Here is a 16,658-nt window from a genome sequence, read left to right on the forward strand (position 1 = left end):
CTCTGCTAAGGGTGAAGAGCTGGTCCACTGTTCGCGACCAGGACGAAAACCACACTGTTCCTCCTGAATCCGAGGTTCGACTATCCGACGGACCCTCCTCTCCAGAACCCCGAATAGACTTTTCCAGGGAGGCTGAGGAGTGTGATCCCTCTATAGTTGGAACACACCCTCCGTCCCCTTTTAAAGAGGGGACCACCCCCCCGGTCTGCCAATCCAGAGGCACTGTCCCCGATGTCCATGCGATGTTGCAGAGACGTGTCAACCAAGACAGTCCTACAACATCCAGAGCCTTAAGGAACTCGGCGATCTCATCCACCCCGGGCCCTGCCACCAAGGAGTTTTTGACCACCTCGGTGACTTCAGTCCCAGAGATGGGAGAGCCCACCTCAGAGTCCCCAGGCTCTGCTTCCTCATTGGAAGGCATGTTAGTGGGATTGAGGAGGTCTTGAAGTACTCCTCCCACCGACCCTAACGCCCGAAGTCGAGGTCAGCAGCGCACCATCCCCACTATATACGGTGTTGACACTGCACTGCTTCCCCTCCTGAGACGCGGACGGTGGACCAGAATCTCCTCGAAGCCGTCCAAAGTCGTTCTCCATGGCTCTCCAAACTCCTCCCATGCCCGAAGTTTTGCCTCAGCAACAACCGAAGCAGCGTTCCGCTTGGCCTGCGGTACCTATCAGCTGCCTCCAGAGACCCACAGGACAAAAAGTCCTATAGGACTCCTTCTTCAGCTTGACGGCATCCCTCACGCGGTGTCCACCAACGGGTTCGGGATTGCCGCCACGACAGGCACCGACCACCTTGCGGCCACAGCTCCGGTCAGCCGCCTCAACAATAGAGGCACGGAACATGGCCCATTGGACTCAATGTCCCCACCTCCCTCGGGGCGTGGTTGAAGTTCTGCGGAGGTGGGAGTTGAAGCTACTTCTGACAGGGGACTCTGCCAGCCGTTCCCAGCAGACCCTCACAACACGTTTGGGCCTACCAGGTCTGACCGGCATCTTCCCCACCATGAAGCCAACTCACCACCAGGTGGTGATCAGTTGACAGCTCCGCCCCTCTCTTCACCCGAGTGTCCAAGACATATGGCGCAAGTCCGGCGACACCACCACAAAGTCGATCATCGACCTGAGGCCTAGGGTGTCCTGGTGCCAAGTGCACATATGAACACCCTTATGCTTGAACATGGTGTTCGTTATGGACAATCCGTGGCGAGCACAGAAGTCCAATAACAAAACACCGCCGGGTTCAGATCGGGGGGGCCATTCCTCCCAATCACGCCCTTCCAGGTCTCACTGTCATTGCCCACGTGAGCATTGAAGTCTCCCAGCAAAACGAGGGAATCCCCAGAAGGTATGCCCTCTAGCAACCCCTCCAGAGACTCCAAAAAGGGTGGATACTCCAAACTGCTTTTCGGCGCATATGCACAAACAACAGTCAGGACCCTTCCCCACCCCCGGCGGAGGGAGGCCACCCTCTCTCCACCGGGTAAACCCCAATGCACAGGCTCCAGTGGGGGCAATAAGTATGCCCACACCTGCTCGGCCTCTCACCGGGGGCAACTCCAGAGTGGTAGAGAGTCCAGCCCCTCTCAAGGAGATTGGTTCCAGAGTCCAAGCTGTGCGTCGAGGTGAGTCCGACTATATCTAGCCGGAACCTCTCGACCTCGCGCACTAGCTCAGGCTCCTTCCCCTTCAGAGAGGTGACATTCCACGTCCCAAGAGCCAGTTTCTGTAGCCGAGGATCAGACCGCCAAGGTCCCCGCCTTCGGCCACCACCCAACTCACATTGCACCCAACCTCCTTGGCCCCTCCCATAGGTGGTGAGCCCATTGGTTTTTGCATTATTTATTAAAGTATTCATTTCTATACTGAAATGCCCCAAAACGCATATGATGTTAACCTTCACTCACACTGGGCATGCATATATCAGGTAGAAACTCTTTGAGGGGACTAAAAAATCAGATTCCTTTGTATCTCATGCTCTTTCAAGGCTATCAGCACGTGTAGAATGTTGATAGCATGTTCACATCATACAGAAATTAATTGCAGTGAATTGGCCCTGTGTCACGTCAATTTACTGATTACAGTTGAAAGTAACAGTCTTTAAATCTTGTGACAGTCATCTTATCATTAACTAAAAAAATCATGAATGTTAAAGCAACACTAAAGAAAAAAAATATGATAAGCCCTATGTTCATTTGCAAGAGGATCATATGCAGTCCACAGCAATTGGAGCGTATCTTGTACTAAATGAAATTTGTAAAACTAACTCAGTTAAGAAAATGGATAAAGGTGTGCGTACCTCCATGAGGCTATAGCTTCACTTTACTGCATTGTGCTTTTGTGTCTCTGTCTTGTAATATTGTGAGCACAGTTGTGTACTTCACCCAACCACTACATTAAGTGCCAGTTTATTAATTTTGCTGCAGAATGTGCTCCTTCTTACTGAACAGATTTAGTTTAAGTAATAAAGATTGATAAGTTGTCAAGCAAGTTATTTACAATCCAAATTTTTCACTACTACAGTAAAAATGCTGACTACAGTATTTTTCATTAAACTATAGTGACCTGTAAATTATTTGTCTTTTGTGCATTTAAGCAACATTCATACAGCACAATTAGATGTGCAGTGGCAAGCAGTACAATAAATTTCATGGAATGCAACTGTTTAACTTTATTGGAATAGTGAAGTAGATGTTGTAAAGAGCAGAATCCATTCAGAAAAGGCACAAACCAACCAGAGTGCAGCGTATCGTTTTCCCCCATCCGGGTTATAACGCTGATGTCGTGCTTACGAAAGTGCCCAGCTCTGGAGAACATTTTTATAAGTCTTTGTTTTTGGGGGTTGAAATTTCTGGGCTAGTGTAGACAAAAGATGGAAAGGGAGACAAATCTGTGGGAATTTAAACCAAAACATGGTAGACAGGGTGTTAGTAAAGGCAAATGAAAATTAATGCAATTAAAAACAATTTAAGAGAGCAATTTTAAACAAGTTTAAACAACCTCGGCAACATTTAAACATGGCCACATTGTGTATTATTAGAAAAAGCTTCTTGGTAAGTAGCAAGAGCTCTGTTTGGAGAGTGTTGCAGTAGCTGTAGTCTTCATTTCAAACATTTATTTTAATTACAAGCCAGTCCTCCCTTATTAATTAAACGTGTCACAGGATCATTCTTGTGCATGTTCTGCCATGTTGTATTATCATTTGTGATTTGTATTGGCTTGTTATGTCTCAGTTTGTTAAAAAAGGAAGTATACAAGGACAGATAGAAACAAATGACAGAAAGTTAGCTGCAGAGCTGTTTGGTTCACTTGCAGTTTGAGTTTTACCCTTGTGTTTTTCTCGTTCCCAAATTCCCTTTCTTTCACTTTGTACCATTCATTTTTGTGGGTAGGTTAAGGCAGCATGGTGTACAAGTACCAAAAACTATATTTTTAAAACGGTACGGTACAAGCATTTCAGTAATTTTGGTACCAGAAGTAAACGGCTGTTCTGAACGATATCGTGCTTAGCTCTTTGTTCTTCCACTCTCTTGACGCACTACAAACTTGGCGGGGGACAAAAACCCACCCCACTTCTCTTTATACACACTAGATCTGTGTTTCTTAAACTACGGGTCAGGTCGTGGACATGTCTGTGATTGGTCTCCACATGAGTGTACAGTAAAATTGTTGAGTTCATCCACATGAGAATTCTAAGTTGAATGATTTGCCGCTCGCTATTTAGCTTGCTGTCTATTGTGGTAGTACAGTATGTGAAACAATGCTGTTCACCATCACAGCTTTCAGAGCTTTCATTTCTGTGGTATGAAAATATAATAAGTATCCCCCACTTCCTATCCCACAATTTATTAAACAATCAGTCTGAGAAGACTGCCAGCAAAGACACATATAACAAAGAGGAAGAGAAGATGGGCTTACATAGACTAGCTTGTGAGGTGACAATACAGCAGCGCATTGTAGTAAGGTAGATTACACTGTGTATATTAGACATGTCACTGTGATTCACTGAGTAGTCAAAATGCCAGGAAAACACGTTTAACTTCCATTGTTTGGAATATGGTTACTACAAAGATTGGCTTCTGCAAGACAAATCAAATAAGCATATGGCTGAGTACTGTTACTTTATGAAGACGATTGACTTTGGGAATATGGGTGAGACTGCTTTGAAAAGATGAATGAAAGGAAGTAAACACTGACAACCGAGGAAGAGCAAGGAAGCCAGTAACTCTGGTAAGAATTTTTTTGGACCTTTTCCGGGTATATCATCACACTTGATTGCTAAACCAGCAAGCTGTTCAAGTGCCAGTGGATTAGCCAGCAGTATTTAAGACTAGTGATACTTCTACTATATCGCCATCATTGTCTTCATATGTAACTAAAAATGAATGCTTGCAATCCTCTTGGTGTTAAATGTGATGGACAAGCATTATTCATACAAAACACACGAAGATTGAGGTAACCTATTTCAAAATGCTCCCTGATATTAAGAAAGTCATTTACATGTGGGGAGTACAAATATGCCGCCTTATCTTGTTATGAACTTGTGCCCTATTTAAGTCAGTGCTTGTTTAGCAGGTGGAGAGAGCTAATGCATATGGAATCCTTTATGATAATAGCCTAAACAACAAATCACAGCATAAACAAATAAATGTTTCTTTTTGGATTTGTGAAGGAGAGAAGACTGAGATTTTTTTGTTTCCAAGTTCATAGGCCATTCAGATGTGGGCACCGATATGGCAGCATTTTAATATTTGTTTGGAGAAACATAAGCTGCGTCATCTGTGGCAAGTCTCAATGGATGGTCCTAATCTAAATTGGAAAATTGTTAATTCTTTATAAGAACTGCTGAAATCAGATTGTAATTCCATGCTATTGAACATCATAAGCTGTAGAATACACATTATTAGTGGTGGTTTCAGGATGGTGTTTCTCAATGCTAACTGCAAGATACCAAATCTGCTATTCTTCACTTATTCAAAGACGCACCTTGAAGGACAGAAGACTATGCCAAGGCATGTGGAGCAACTGACATTAAGTTTCCTCTTGTGTTTTGTCAACATATAGGTGGTTAGAGAATGTTCCTGTGTCTGAGAGAGCATTAGAACTGTCTTGCACAAATAAGTGAAAAGAAGTTCTAAGAACCAAACACTGCATCAAATGAAAGTGTAATAGAAATGAGTAAAGATCATCTGCTAATAGTAATAATGATAGTAATTCCTCACATTTATATAACGCTTTTCATAGTGAGTGAGAGCTATTTCACCCACCACGGATATGTCGATTCCACCAGGATAATGCAACAACGGCCATTTTTGCCCCATTTCGCTTACCTCACATGAGCTGTTAGACGGTGAAGTGGTGAGGGAGCGGGCAAGCCAATTAGAGACAGAGGATGATTAGGGGGACAGAATGACAAGGCCGTGAATGGCAATTTAGTCTGGACATTGGGATACAACCTTCTCTTTACAAAAGATGCCCAGGGATCTTTTATGATCACAGAGAAGTCAAGACATTGGTTTTATGTCACATCCAAAGGATGGCTCAATTGTTATTGCCCAGTGTCTCCATCACTGCCCTGGGGGATTGGGATCCACATTCAGATCACAGAGTAAGCACCCCCTGCTGTCCTCAGCAACACTTTTTCCAGCAGCAAACCAAGATTTTCCTAGATGGTCTCCCATCCAAGTACTGGTTGGGCCCGAACTGCAGAGATGTTTAATGCAGCGATTAGTTAAGGTGCAGGTAATAAAGAAAGCTCAAGGTTCTGTCACAAATTATGGAGGTTGATCTATATAAAACCGAAAAACTATTGTGATAAGAAAAGAATTGATGTTGGATTTGTTTCGTAGAGATTACCTTTTGAAGCAACGGCTGTCTAAAAGTAAAATTAGTGAACTTTGAAATATGCGGTTTAAAATAGACTGTAGAAACATCTTTAGTGCAGTGTTAAGCAAGCTTCTCGAGAAAGTGCCAATAAAGTACACACTCATGCATGTCTGTGTTGGACCCACGACTCTTGGAATCTATTCAGGAGAAGTGTGGTGATTGCATGAAGAAGGTCCTAAAAGTCCTAGCTGATGTCAAGAAGGTTAACTCAGCTAAATGTAACAACAGTTTGGTGAGTTTATTGAAACTGCTGTTGTCAGCAGCTAGTTAGAATTCAAAGGTTTTCAGTTAAGTTAGAGAGGGGACATTCTCTTTCATTGAAATATAGCTAATGACACCAAATACTCAGAGATATAGTCTGTATGTCGCAGTCTGCTGCTTCTCTCTCATGGACAGGCCAGTGTGGAGTGTGGATTTTGTGCTAATAAGTAACTCGAGGTTGAAAATCTACGTAATGAGCCTTTGGTAGCATAGCACCTTTTTTCATGACATTTGCAATGTTGGTTGAGTACTTAAGTTGAACATTGCTGTGAAAGTCATAAATGTTGCATCTGAAGCAAGGCAGCATTACATGGCCCGTCACGGGGAGGCAAACATAAGATAGCATGTTTCTGAAAAAAGTAAGTGTGCATTGAGTAAAATTGACAAACATACAAAAATCAAGCAATGTTTAGAAACAAATATTGCTACCTTGATTGAATCAGCAGATGAATTTGCTGAGAAGGCTGAATTGATGATTCAGCCTACCTGGAAAGGGGTCTCTCTTTGAACTGCCTTTCCCAAGGTTTCTTCCATTTTCCCTACAAGGTTTTTTGGGAGTTTTCCTTGTCTTCTCAGAGAGTCAAGGCTGGGGGGCTGTCAAGAGGCAGGGCCTGTTAAAGCCCATTGCGGCACTTCCTGTGTGATTTTGGGCTATACAAAAATAAACTGTATTGTAACATGGATTGCTGAATCCAATAGCCCAAGGAGGACAGCAATGGGGAAACAAATTTAACTTAAAATTGTTTAAGCAGAGAATCTAGGAGACAGTGAAGAAGTCCAAGTAAGATAGAACAACACAAAATAATGCTATAAAATTATATATTGCAGCAGCCTGTCTTGTGGTATGTACGAAGTGTGCTGGGCGCACAGGCACTGTAGCTGGTCATTGACGAATGCACATACTTTTTTTTTTAAATTGGGCTTTTTAAGTATTACTGCAGGCTGTTTAGGTGTGTGTTAGTCATAGTGCTTGGTGTTTGATAGATACAGAGAGAGATAACACACCTTTAGTCTGCAATAAATTATACTGTTCTATACTTTTCTGATATTAAATACCAGTAAATTGCATATAGAAGCTGTGCCTGAGTTTCCATGCTTGACTTGGCTTCAGTTCCACCATTCATTCTGGCAGTGCTGCTGCTGCGCGCCTTCCCTCCCATCTTGTCCTCTTCACTAATGTTTATTACTGTTATCTCAGACATATCTGTGGGAGCCAAGGATCAGTAAATGCACTGTTCCTCCTCCTGTTGCCACTATTTGAAAGAAATTGTATTGTTCTTATATTTAGTTCTATCGATTTTATCTCGGGGAGGCACAGTGATATAAGTGATTGGCACTGCTGCCTCACAGGTCATGTGAAATTTTTGGCCAAAATAATCGTACCAGTATAGTGGGCACATGCATTACTAGCCCACAGAGACACTTAAAGGGTTATTGCACCATTACAATATACTTCGAAACTAGTTCAGTTTCTCCTTCCCCAATAACTTAAATGCATTATACTGAACTGAAGTTCCTAGACACTTCTGCAGTTTTGCTGAACTCATGGTAATGCAAACTCTGCGGGCATCACTCATGTCTATGACATCATTTTAAACTCTAATGGGGTCATGTAGTGTGCATGGATGCCCTTCCCAATGTATACCTCGTACTTTTCATCTGCAGTAGTTTACTTCCTAAAATATGGCAAAAAAATTTTTTATGACCATTTATTTTCTTAGTAGATCTCGGTCACAACAATAAAGTTTTGTATTTTTTAAGTGCGTTTTGAAGGAAGTATTGCTTTTGATAACAGTACTCAAATAAAACATGCTTTTTTCATAATACACATATAGCACTGTGTGTAATTGTGGCTGGGTGTTGAGGTTTCCCCCACAACCCTGAGCTGTATAAACCAATTAGAAAATGGTTGGATAGCCGTCTGTAGGAGTGTTCAGTGCAATCTTAGAATGAATGCAAAGCCTCTGTTCCTTTATTGGGTTTGTGTAGGACACTATTAAAAAAAACAAAAAAAAAACAATCTTGGTATCCTTACATCTCCCCTTACAAATCTGTGACATTACAATTTAAATGATTAAAAGTTGCATCTGATCGTCCTCTTCAGTTCGCTCTCAAAGCATGCATAAATCTGTTTCTGAACTTAACCCCATAAAGGGGATGAAAGTGGTTGTAACAAAAGGCAATGCGTGTGTGTAGTACAAACTTTAGGTATTACCCAAGCATGTATCATTACATTTTCAGACTTTTTGTTTTGACTTGGTACCAAAGTATGAGTTCTTGTGATATCTCTACTATGTGTACTCTTGGCAGCTCTAAAAAACACAGCTGTGTGAGACGTCTAAGAGGTGAGACCATTTAAATATGAAAGACATACAATGGGTCATTAAACTGCTAATGATGTTCAAATCACAAATCAGAAGCTGTATTCCTAGCTTGCACAGTTGCCTTTACAGGACTCAATACTACAACATATGACATAACTATCATTAGTCACGTTAAATTATTTTGTAACTACTTTACAACGTGATGTACCCTTTGTGTTTTGTAATCAAAGCTAACAGTATGGTCTCCCTAAAGCATTACTGGGCAGATACATGTTTCTAGTGATTCATAGTGTATATTCAGAACTGAAGGTTGCTTGACATATATTTTATTAACTTTTACAAGTACAAAACGTCAAATTTTTCAAATATTTTGAATTAATCTTGCATATTACATCCGTGTTTATCTGGTGGCTTTTGTGAAAAGACATCTCAAGCACATTCACTGCTCTGTATGTGTTTTTGGCAGATGCTTTATGTATGTTGATGATATGTTTCCATATGTGTATTTCTAAGCAATTTGGAATAATCTTAAAAATATTTTTTCCTGAAGTATTAAGTGCGTAATTAAAAGCTTCTTTAGTGTTATTTCTAAAGTAATAAATCTACACAAGAAAGTGGCCAATCTGTATACCTCTCTGTGTCTGTCAGCTTATCAGATCTAATGTCAAATGAGCAGTTATTTGCAGTTCATTTGGTTTTGTAAATTGTTACTCTTTTTTTTTAGTACATTACTGGAAATCGATTTGTATGTTCATGTATGCTTAAACACGCAGAAATGCTAGCATGTACAAGTGTTTCCTCTCTTCCAGATTTCCTCTGTTACTGCAAAGTTCTGACAAGATCTTAAGCTAGAATCTAATATTAAATAAAGCGCACCTGAGTGAACAGATAACATTTTTTTTTTGTTGTGTTATTTATTGAATTAACCAGTTGACACTATGCAAGGAATGAATTGGTTCCTTACACTCAATAGCTGGTTGAGTTCAGTGCTGCTTCAGGACTGCCAATGTCCCCCTCCATATACTTGCTGCATCCTCATATTAAAAGCTGTGTGTCATCCCCTCCATATGTCATCTGCCTTTCTCAAATTCTGTTGCATGTTCCTCTCTCCTCTAAATAGCTGTGCTTTCTTTTATATTGTGGCTTAATGGCTATTTTTAGTAAGTTATATTAGTTAAAAATTGGACAATTGAGAATTTCCCTTAGTTTTTGCTACTTGTCAGCCTAACCTTATTTTAAGTAAATTATGACATACAAGTCCCCAGAAGTTCCTATTTCACATCTTTTTACGAGCATATACACTCTGGTTAGTTTACCTGAGCTTAAACATAAACATTCTAAAAAAGAAAAAAAAAACACTTCTCCTAACATTTGCTTTACATATGCATATCCTTTCTTTTGTTCTTGTTTTAATTGCATATATCAGAATTCAACACTCTTAACTCTTAATCCGCTGGAACCGGCTATACTCGGTTCCCAGTGCAATTTGTCAGCACGCCGGAGCCGAGTATATTCGGCGACGTACATTCATTGAATGCCGCAACCAGCTATATTCAGTTCCCAGTGCAATTTGCCAGCACACTGGAGCTGATCAGTCCGTGCCGTACATTTGTTGAGCAGCCAGCTCATGACCACTGCTACCCCCTGCAGCAGTGCAGCCTCACTGTCCCTGGGATTCAGCCGCTGCACTAGACTGGCCTGCCAGTATCAGTGTTGGCCTCTGTGTTCTTGTGTGCTGCCAGTTCAAAGCGCAGTTGGTTTGGTGATTTACTGAATTTCATCAGTGGCGTCAGGTGCACCTTGTACATATAATAAAAGATTGTTGCAGTAGTTTTTTTTTTTTTGTAGTTTTTACTGTTAATTGGCAAGGTGTAAAATGATCAGGGTTGCAGTAATTGTGATGCTTTTTGCGTGAAAAAATGTGTTCACTTTTGTGACGTTTCCTTAAAAACTGCAGCAAAAAAGTATTTTGTCCGAGGAGTGCATTAACCCCCAAGTATGTGGCAGCTTAAGGGTTAAAACACATTGTTTATGCCCATCATTTCGTTTAGCTGATGGTTCAAAAGTAGAACAAATCTAAGGACCCCTTTTCTAGAGTGGTCTCACACAATGACTTCTAAAACTTTCACTTCCATAACTAGCCCTAAATATACTTGTCCTCATTCCCCTCCGCCCCCCAACTCCCTACAGCGTGGTGTCTTTGCTTCCCTGTTAGCTTTTATCCAAACTTTATTTTGCTAAACTCTTACTTAAATATATGCAATCACAGTTTATATAAAGTACAAGGGAAAAATAAAACACTATTAATATAGTTATAGTCTTGGTCACACAGTTTTATTCACTTTAAAGCTACATCTTATTTAAATACAATAAACTGAAAAAAACTTTGAGTTCACCCTCATTACAGATATACTGTGATATTCAAAACTACCTCATTCAGCAACTCCATTGTGAAGGTGCTCTTTTTGTACTAAGAAAAGCGCTATATAAATGTAATAATGAATTATTTTGCTCCCTTTAGCGTGTTCTCACTATTGCCAGAGATCTGTAACCTGGGGAGTGTAAAATAGAGCTCTTGACCAAGGCTCTTTCCTTGACATTTGATTAAGTGAGTGACTTTCTCCAGGTTTATTATGTATTCCTCTGATTGATGCAGGTATTGACCATGACTTTAAAGAGACCTCCGTGTCAAGTTTCAAACACCCTGTTTGTTTTTTCCTGGCAGATTCTGCATTTTGCAGCCAGTGTAGTAGACAGTACCCATACCATCAGATTCATGGAGGCCTTCCTCTTAAAGAAATACTCCATGCTGTCCCTGTTAATAAACATTGTACATTTCTGCTTTCTCCTCAGCAAAATCTGGACTTCCTACAGTGTAACTATAGCAATACAGCAGACAGTGCTGAGCTACACATGACCTTTTTGTTATTAAGTACATCACGCAAACTAAACTGTGAAATAGTGATACAAAATAATACAGCAATATGCCATCTTTAATGACGCTCATTGAATTAAAAATGGATTTTTCTACAGATAAAAACCTAGATTAGCTGTGCTACACAGCAGTGGTTCTCTATTGTTTTGGACCAAAGATTACTTTGCCAAAGTGAAAGAGACGACAGTAACTTCCAAGCATAAATTCCACGTTACCACATTTATTTATATATATGCTATATATGTAATATTCATATCTATAGCTGTTATATATGTGTTTCAAAGAACAGATTTCAACCAGTGATCTATAATAACTGCTTTTTCTTGAAGAAAATGTTACAGTGGGCACCATTACAATGCTATTACGGTAAAAATGACATCCATTGGCATCCTCTTGCAATGAAGGCAATTGCTTTTGCCTTTCAACCAAGGTGCAATGATAGAAATTGGTTGGACAGGAGAGAGACTTAAGTTTGAAGTAGAGTTGAGATATAGGGTGTGAGAGTATCAGAGCAAAGAAGAAATGTCACAGATGTAAAAGTTACTGTACTTATGAAAGTTGGTCAAATCATTTGGTGGTTGTTTTAAAGCTGTTCCCCTGTGGCCCTAACAGCAGGGAAGTCAGTATAGAAGCATGGGGGTCAGGCAGCAGCCTGATCGTTACAAATAAATACCCAAGTTATATATGTTTGAGACCAGTTTAAGTGTCACCTTGCAGAACAAAGAGGTTTATTAACTCCTGAGCTAAACTTATGCCTTTCTTTCTAGGGTTCTGGATCTCTGTCGCAATGTGAAAGAGCGGATAGTAAGGGAATGTAAAGAAAGAGGAGTTCAGTTTCCCCCTTTATCAACATGCAGGTATGAAACATTGTAAATTTCAGTTGTTTAAATTATTTGTATTATCAGTTTTTAATAGCGTGCTAGACTGAATCCATAAAAGCAACTTTTCCCAGCTCTAGCTCCAAATTTTACTGTTCTCATTTGACATTAACAAAAATAAAAATGTGTTAATATACTTGTTTTAGTGCTCTCAGATGCTTCTTACACCAAGATCTACTAGAATTATTCAATCCTCAGCATGTTGCACAAATAAGAAGCTACGTAATGTGAGGTGTAACTCCATCCATGCAGTCTTCAATGCAGCAATGTCTGAGGAAAAGCTAACTGACACAGAGCTTAGCAGAAAAGAAATGTTGAAGACTTTAAACCTGGTCCAGATGTTTATTATTGATATTTTCTTAGTTTATGACCAATGCACAACCTACTGAATAAACTTTGCTACTTCATCTTACTGAAAGACTAATAATCTTAGGTTATTGTGCTTTTTAACACAAAAGTATTCACATACACTAACAAGACCCCACTAAACTTTAACGTTATGGTGTTGAAGTACACTGTCTAGATGTGGCACCCAGTATTTTAATGTGGCCTGCCATCTAAAGTGTAGTACCCAATCCTAACTTCTATGTAATGGTCACTGGAATGTATTTTTCTTGATGTGTACTTCTTTCTTATTTTTTTCTCCTTAATTTACACCTGTGTTTCCTCAGAGTAGACCACCATGTGTAGCACAGGATACCAGCTTCCCGTATGAGAGAAAAAAAAAAAAAAAACGCCTGTTAACATTTTGTATGCTAAACCCTTAATTAGTCCAGCAGAAAGGTGCTACCTGAGAAAATTACAAGTGGGTTTGACCTTCCTGAGTGACCTAACGAAAGACATTGACAAGTAACAGCATATTCCTTTTGCTCTGGCAGCGAGATTGCAGTGGCGCTTGATTATTCTTCTGGCAGTCATTTCCTTGCACCCAGCAGGCAGTCTGCTGTGACAAGATTGATCTGAGCATTTAACCTCCATAAAAGTCACTGTGTTGAGCGACGCAAGGCATGAGAGGAAGGAACAGTGCCCCGAGAAGGCCTAGTAAGAATAGATATTTTACCGTAGCAGCATTTATAACACATTTTCTGTAATGACTGTTTTGTAAAGAACCAGAAAAAAAGTATTGTAAAGGTCAGAAACATATCATCTTCTAAGGCCTTGCAAAACAGATGAAAGAACGTCTGAACTACACTGAAATTTGAGTCTTACAAAAAATTAGAGGAGCATGCCAAAGCTTTCACTAGTGTAGTTATATTCCTTTCATATCTATGTCAAGGTGTAACATGATGAACATAATGCTTTCAGTCCAGAAGATGTGTATGCACTTGATCTTGAAAGACCAATAAGAAATATAACAGCTGCTTCTTCACAATGTTAATTTCATTCAATTTGCAGTTCGTTTTTGTATAGCACTTTTCACTGTGTATATCGTCTATAGACTAAGAATGTATTCCAAACTACGTTTAGTTTATCAAAAATATGTAATAGATGCCATATGAGAAGCCTGCAAAACTAAGGATTTTGCAAGAAAATTACATGTGAACAATTATATTTATAATTTTAAAAGAAAAACACTTCCATAATAAAAGATATATTATGCACCTCCTAGTTGTTATTTTTTTTCATTAGAGAGTCTTTAAATGTAAAACTTTCTCAAATTTTATGGTCTTTTTATTTTATGTTTTTTTTTATTTTCCTGAATATGAATAAAATGTATCTCTTATTACCTAACTCAAAGTCTGTGTATTTGAGACCTATTTCTCTATCTTTATTTCTCTGCTTTGATTACTATAGTAGTATTGTACTATGTTTATGAAGATTTCATCACAAAAAATACATATACTTTAGCTTTTGATTAATTTAGTTTATAAATATTGTGTCCATTATTTTGAGAAGAGCAAATGTATTGTAGAATCAAGAAGTAAGGAAGAAAAATAAACTTTAAGGCCATAAACAGTAATTCAAAAGGGAAAATTTAAAATTGTTTGGGCAGTAGTTAATCTTACTAAATGCGCAGAGATGTTAATCAAATTGAATTTCATTAGTTTATGGCTATTTAATAGCTTGTTAATATGATGAGACAAAGCTTGACAAACCAGCCAAGCCCTAGCGATAATTGTGAAAGCATTACGAGAATTGAGGTCAGAGGTGGGTAATGAAAAACCTGATCCTTATTGCGTTTTCCAAACCCTTTTATTAAATGTGAAAATTGTTTCGGCTCTCCCAGAGGTTCATGCTTTCAAAATAAAATCATGAAATGGTATCGGATTATCTGTTCGGGTAGCACGAAGCTTGAAATAAAGGGGCAGTGGAGAAAGTGTTACCAAACATTATGAACAATACTAGAATATTTTTTACAGGAATGAGTCTTCCCATAAAATTCAGTTAAGGGTTTTTTTTTTTTGTTTTTTGAAGAAAATTACCAAGTTTGATTCTGCATGTCAGCAAAGACTGATTTGTGTCTGTGCTATGCTGTCTTTTCTAAGGAAACATTTTACTTAGTCTAACAATATGGTAGAAAGTATCTTTTGGAGTTTCAGATTTGAATTTTTCCTCCACCAGTATATTAAGTATGAGACCGTGAAACCCTTAAGGGAGTCAATTTTGACTCCTGCCCTTCCAAATAATAATAAAAAATCTTATTGATTCTGTTAACTTGTTTAGAAGAAAACTCGGCTTCATAAATCACTCTAAATCTATAAGTGCTAGAGTAGCAGCAGTGGGAACACATTTTAAATTATTTTTACTTGGGTGTCATTTCATTCCATTGTGCGTAATTAATAAAGAAGCTTGTCAAGATCTTTGTTTCAGATTGGCTGTTTTAATATGTAGAGTTTTAGGCTTTCGGTATTTATTTTAAGTGTAAGATTTACCCTTTTTATTTAAGGAAATAAAATGTCTACCCTAATAAGAGTAATGTTGGCATTAGAGCACGATGATTTAAAAGTGAAATAAGCCTTAAAAGTAAAATAAGTACAGTGCACATCCATTACATTCTATGCCCTAACAGTCATAGTTTGCTTTTTAAGGGTGACACAGACATATGATGCCGGGGCCTGTGTCTACTTCTACTTTGCCTTCAACTACCGAGGAATTGCTGATCCAATCCATGTTTATGAACAAATTGAGGTGAGGTGAAATTTCATTTTTTGATGGTCATTCAATTGGATATTTTGTTAACCTAAGTTGTATTGTAACACATATCTTAACTCTTATGTTAGTTTTAAAACTAATAAAAAGTTTCTGTTTACTTTCCAATAAGGATTATTTAAGATTCTTTTCTTTTTAGAATGCAGCACGTGAAGAAATTCTTGCTAATGGAGGAAGCCTTTCTCATCATCATGGAGGTAAATATGACGTTTTTTAAAAATATTTTTAGCATTCTTTTGATTTTTTTTGTTCTGTGTCTTTATTACATTGCACATAATAAACCTGATGACAAAAAATATACTCAGAATTGGAAACTCGAGGGAAAGAAACATCCTTGAGGTTTTAAAGCTGACCAGGTACGGTATTTTTTCCAGTTCAACTCATTATTAATAGATTTGGCATGCCAAATTTACAGTAGTAAGAATAATACATTTATACTGCTTTGGGCCTGAGGTCTTTTTCCCTTCTTTGCCCATCAGTCTGCTGATAGCAGATATTAGCTAAATTGTTTTCCTCCAGTTTGAGTTTCTCTGTTTAGTTTAAACTAAGTGCAGTCCCACTGAATAAAAATTTCAGTTTTGAGAGTAATTTGTGCATGATTTCTGTTTCTTGGGACACAACAGAAGAAAGTACATTTTTTTCTCCTTTTCCATAGTCATGGGATCCTCTCAGCTTCTGTACCATTAGCGTCTAGTTAATAGCATAAAAATATAAGAAATTTCCTAAATGAGAGAATACTTCAGTCTATCAAGCTCATTTTGGCTAGATGATAATTAAGTTCCCCTCATACTTACAGAAGTATTTAAAGTTTCACTTTGAGTTATATGACTCAAATGATTGTTTCCTATTCCCATGAATGTTTTTGTAAAAAAAAGTGCCTCCTGACTTCAGTCTTAAATGCACTTCCCCTAATTTCCAGCAGTGTCCCCTGGTACTTGGTTAACTATATAATTGAAAAAATTCTAATGGAACAATTTATGTCTTTGCCTTTGCAAATTTAGAAGATCTTGCTTAGGTCCCTCATCAACCTTCTCTGCTCAGTACTAAAAACATTTCTTTCGTTTGACCTGTCAGTGCAGGATATAACTCTTTACTTCTGGTATTCACTTGGTTTTTCTTCTTTTCACCGCTCCTAATGCTATTATATCATTTTTTCAAGCAAGGTGTCCAGAATTGCACACATTTTATGTTATATAACCAAACATTTTATTTGCCT

At 38.8% G+C, this 16,658-nt stretch overlaps 1 protein-coding gene across 1 annotated transcript in view; it reads left to right on the forward strand.

Moving 5' to 3' along the window:
* agps (alkylglycerone phosphate synthase) overlaps positions 1–16,658 on the forward strand; it is a 261,105-nt gene that overhangs the window by 219,861 nt on the left and 24,586 nt on the right. Inside the window, exons 17-19 of the mRNA XM_039757713.1 lie at positions 12,182–12,271; positions 15,322–15,421; positions 15,582–15,639. Of these exons, the coding sequence (XP_039613647.1) occupies positions 12,182–12,271; positions 15,322–15,421; positions 15,582–15,639 (248 nt within the window). The remainder of the gene's footprint in view (positions 1–12,181; positions 12,272–15,321; positions 15,422–15,581; positions 15,640–16,658) is intronic.

The sequence above is a fragment of the Polypterus senegalus genome, chromosome 6 (assembly GCF_016835505.1).
Source record: "Polypterus senegalus isolate Bchr_013 chromosome 6, ASM1683550v1, whole genome shotgun sequence".
NCBI lineage: Eukaryota > Metazoa > Chordata > Cladistia > Polypteriformes > Polypteridae > Polypterus > Polypterus senegalus.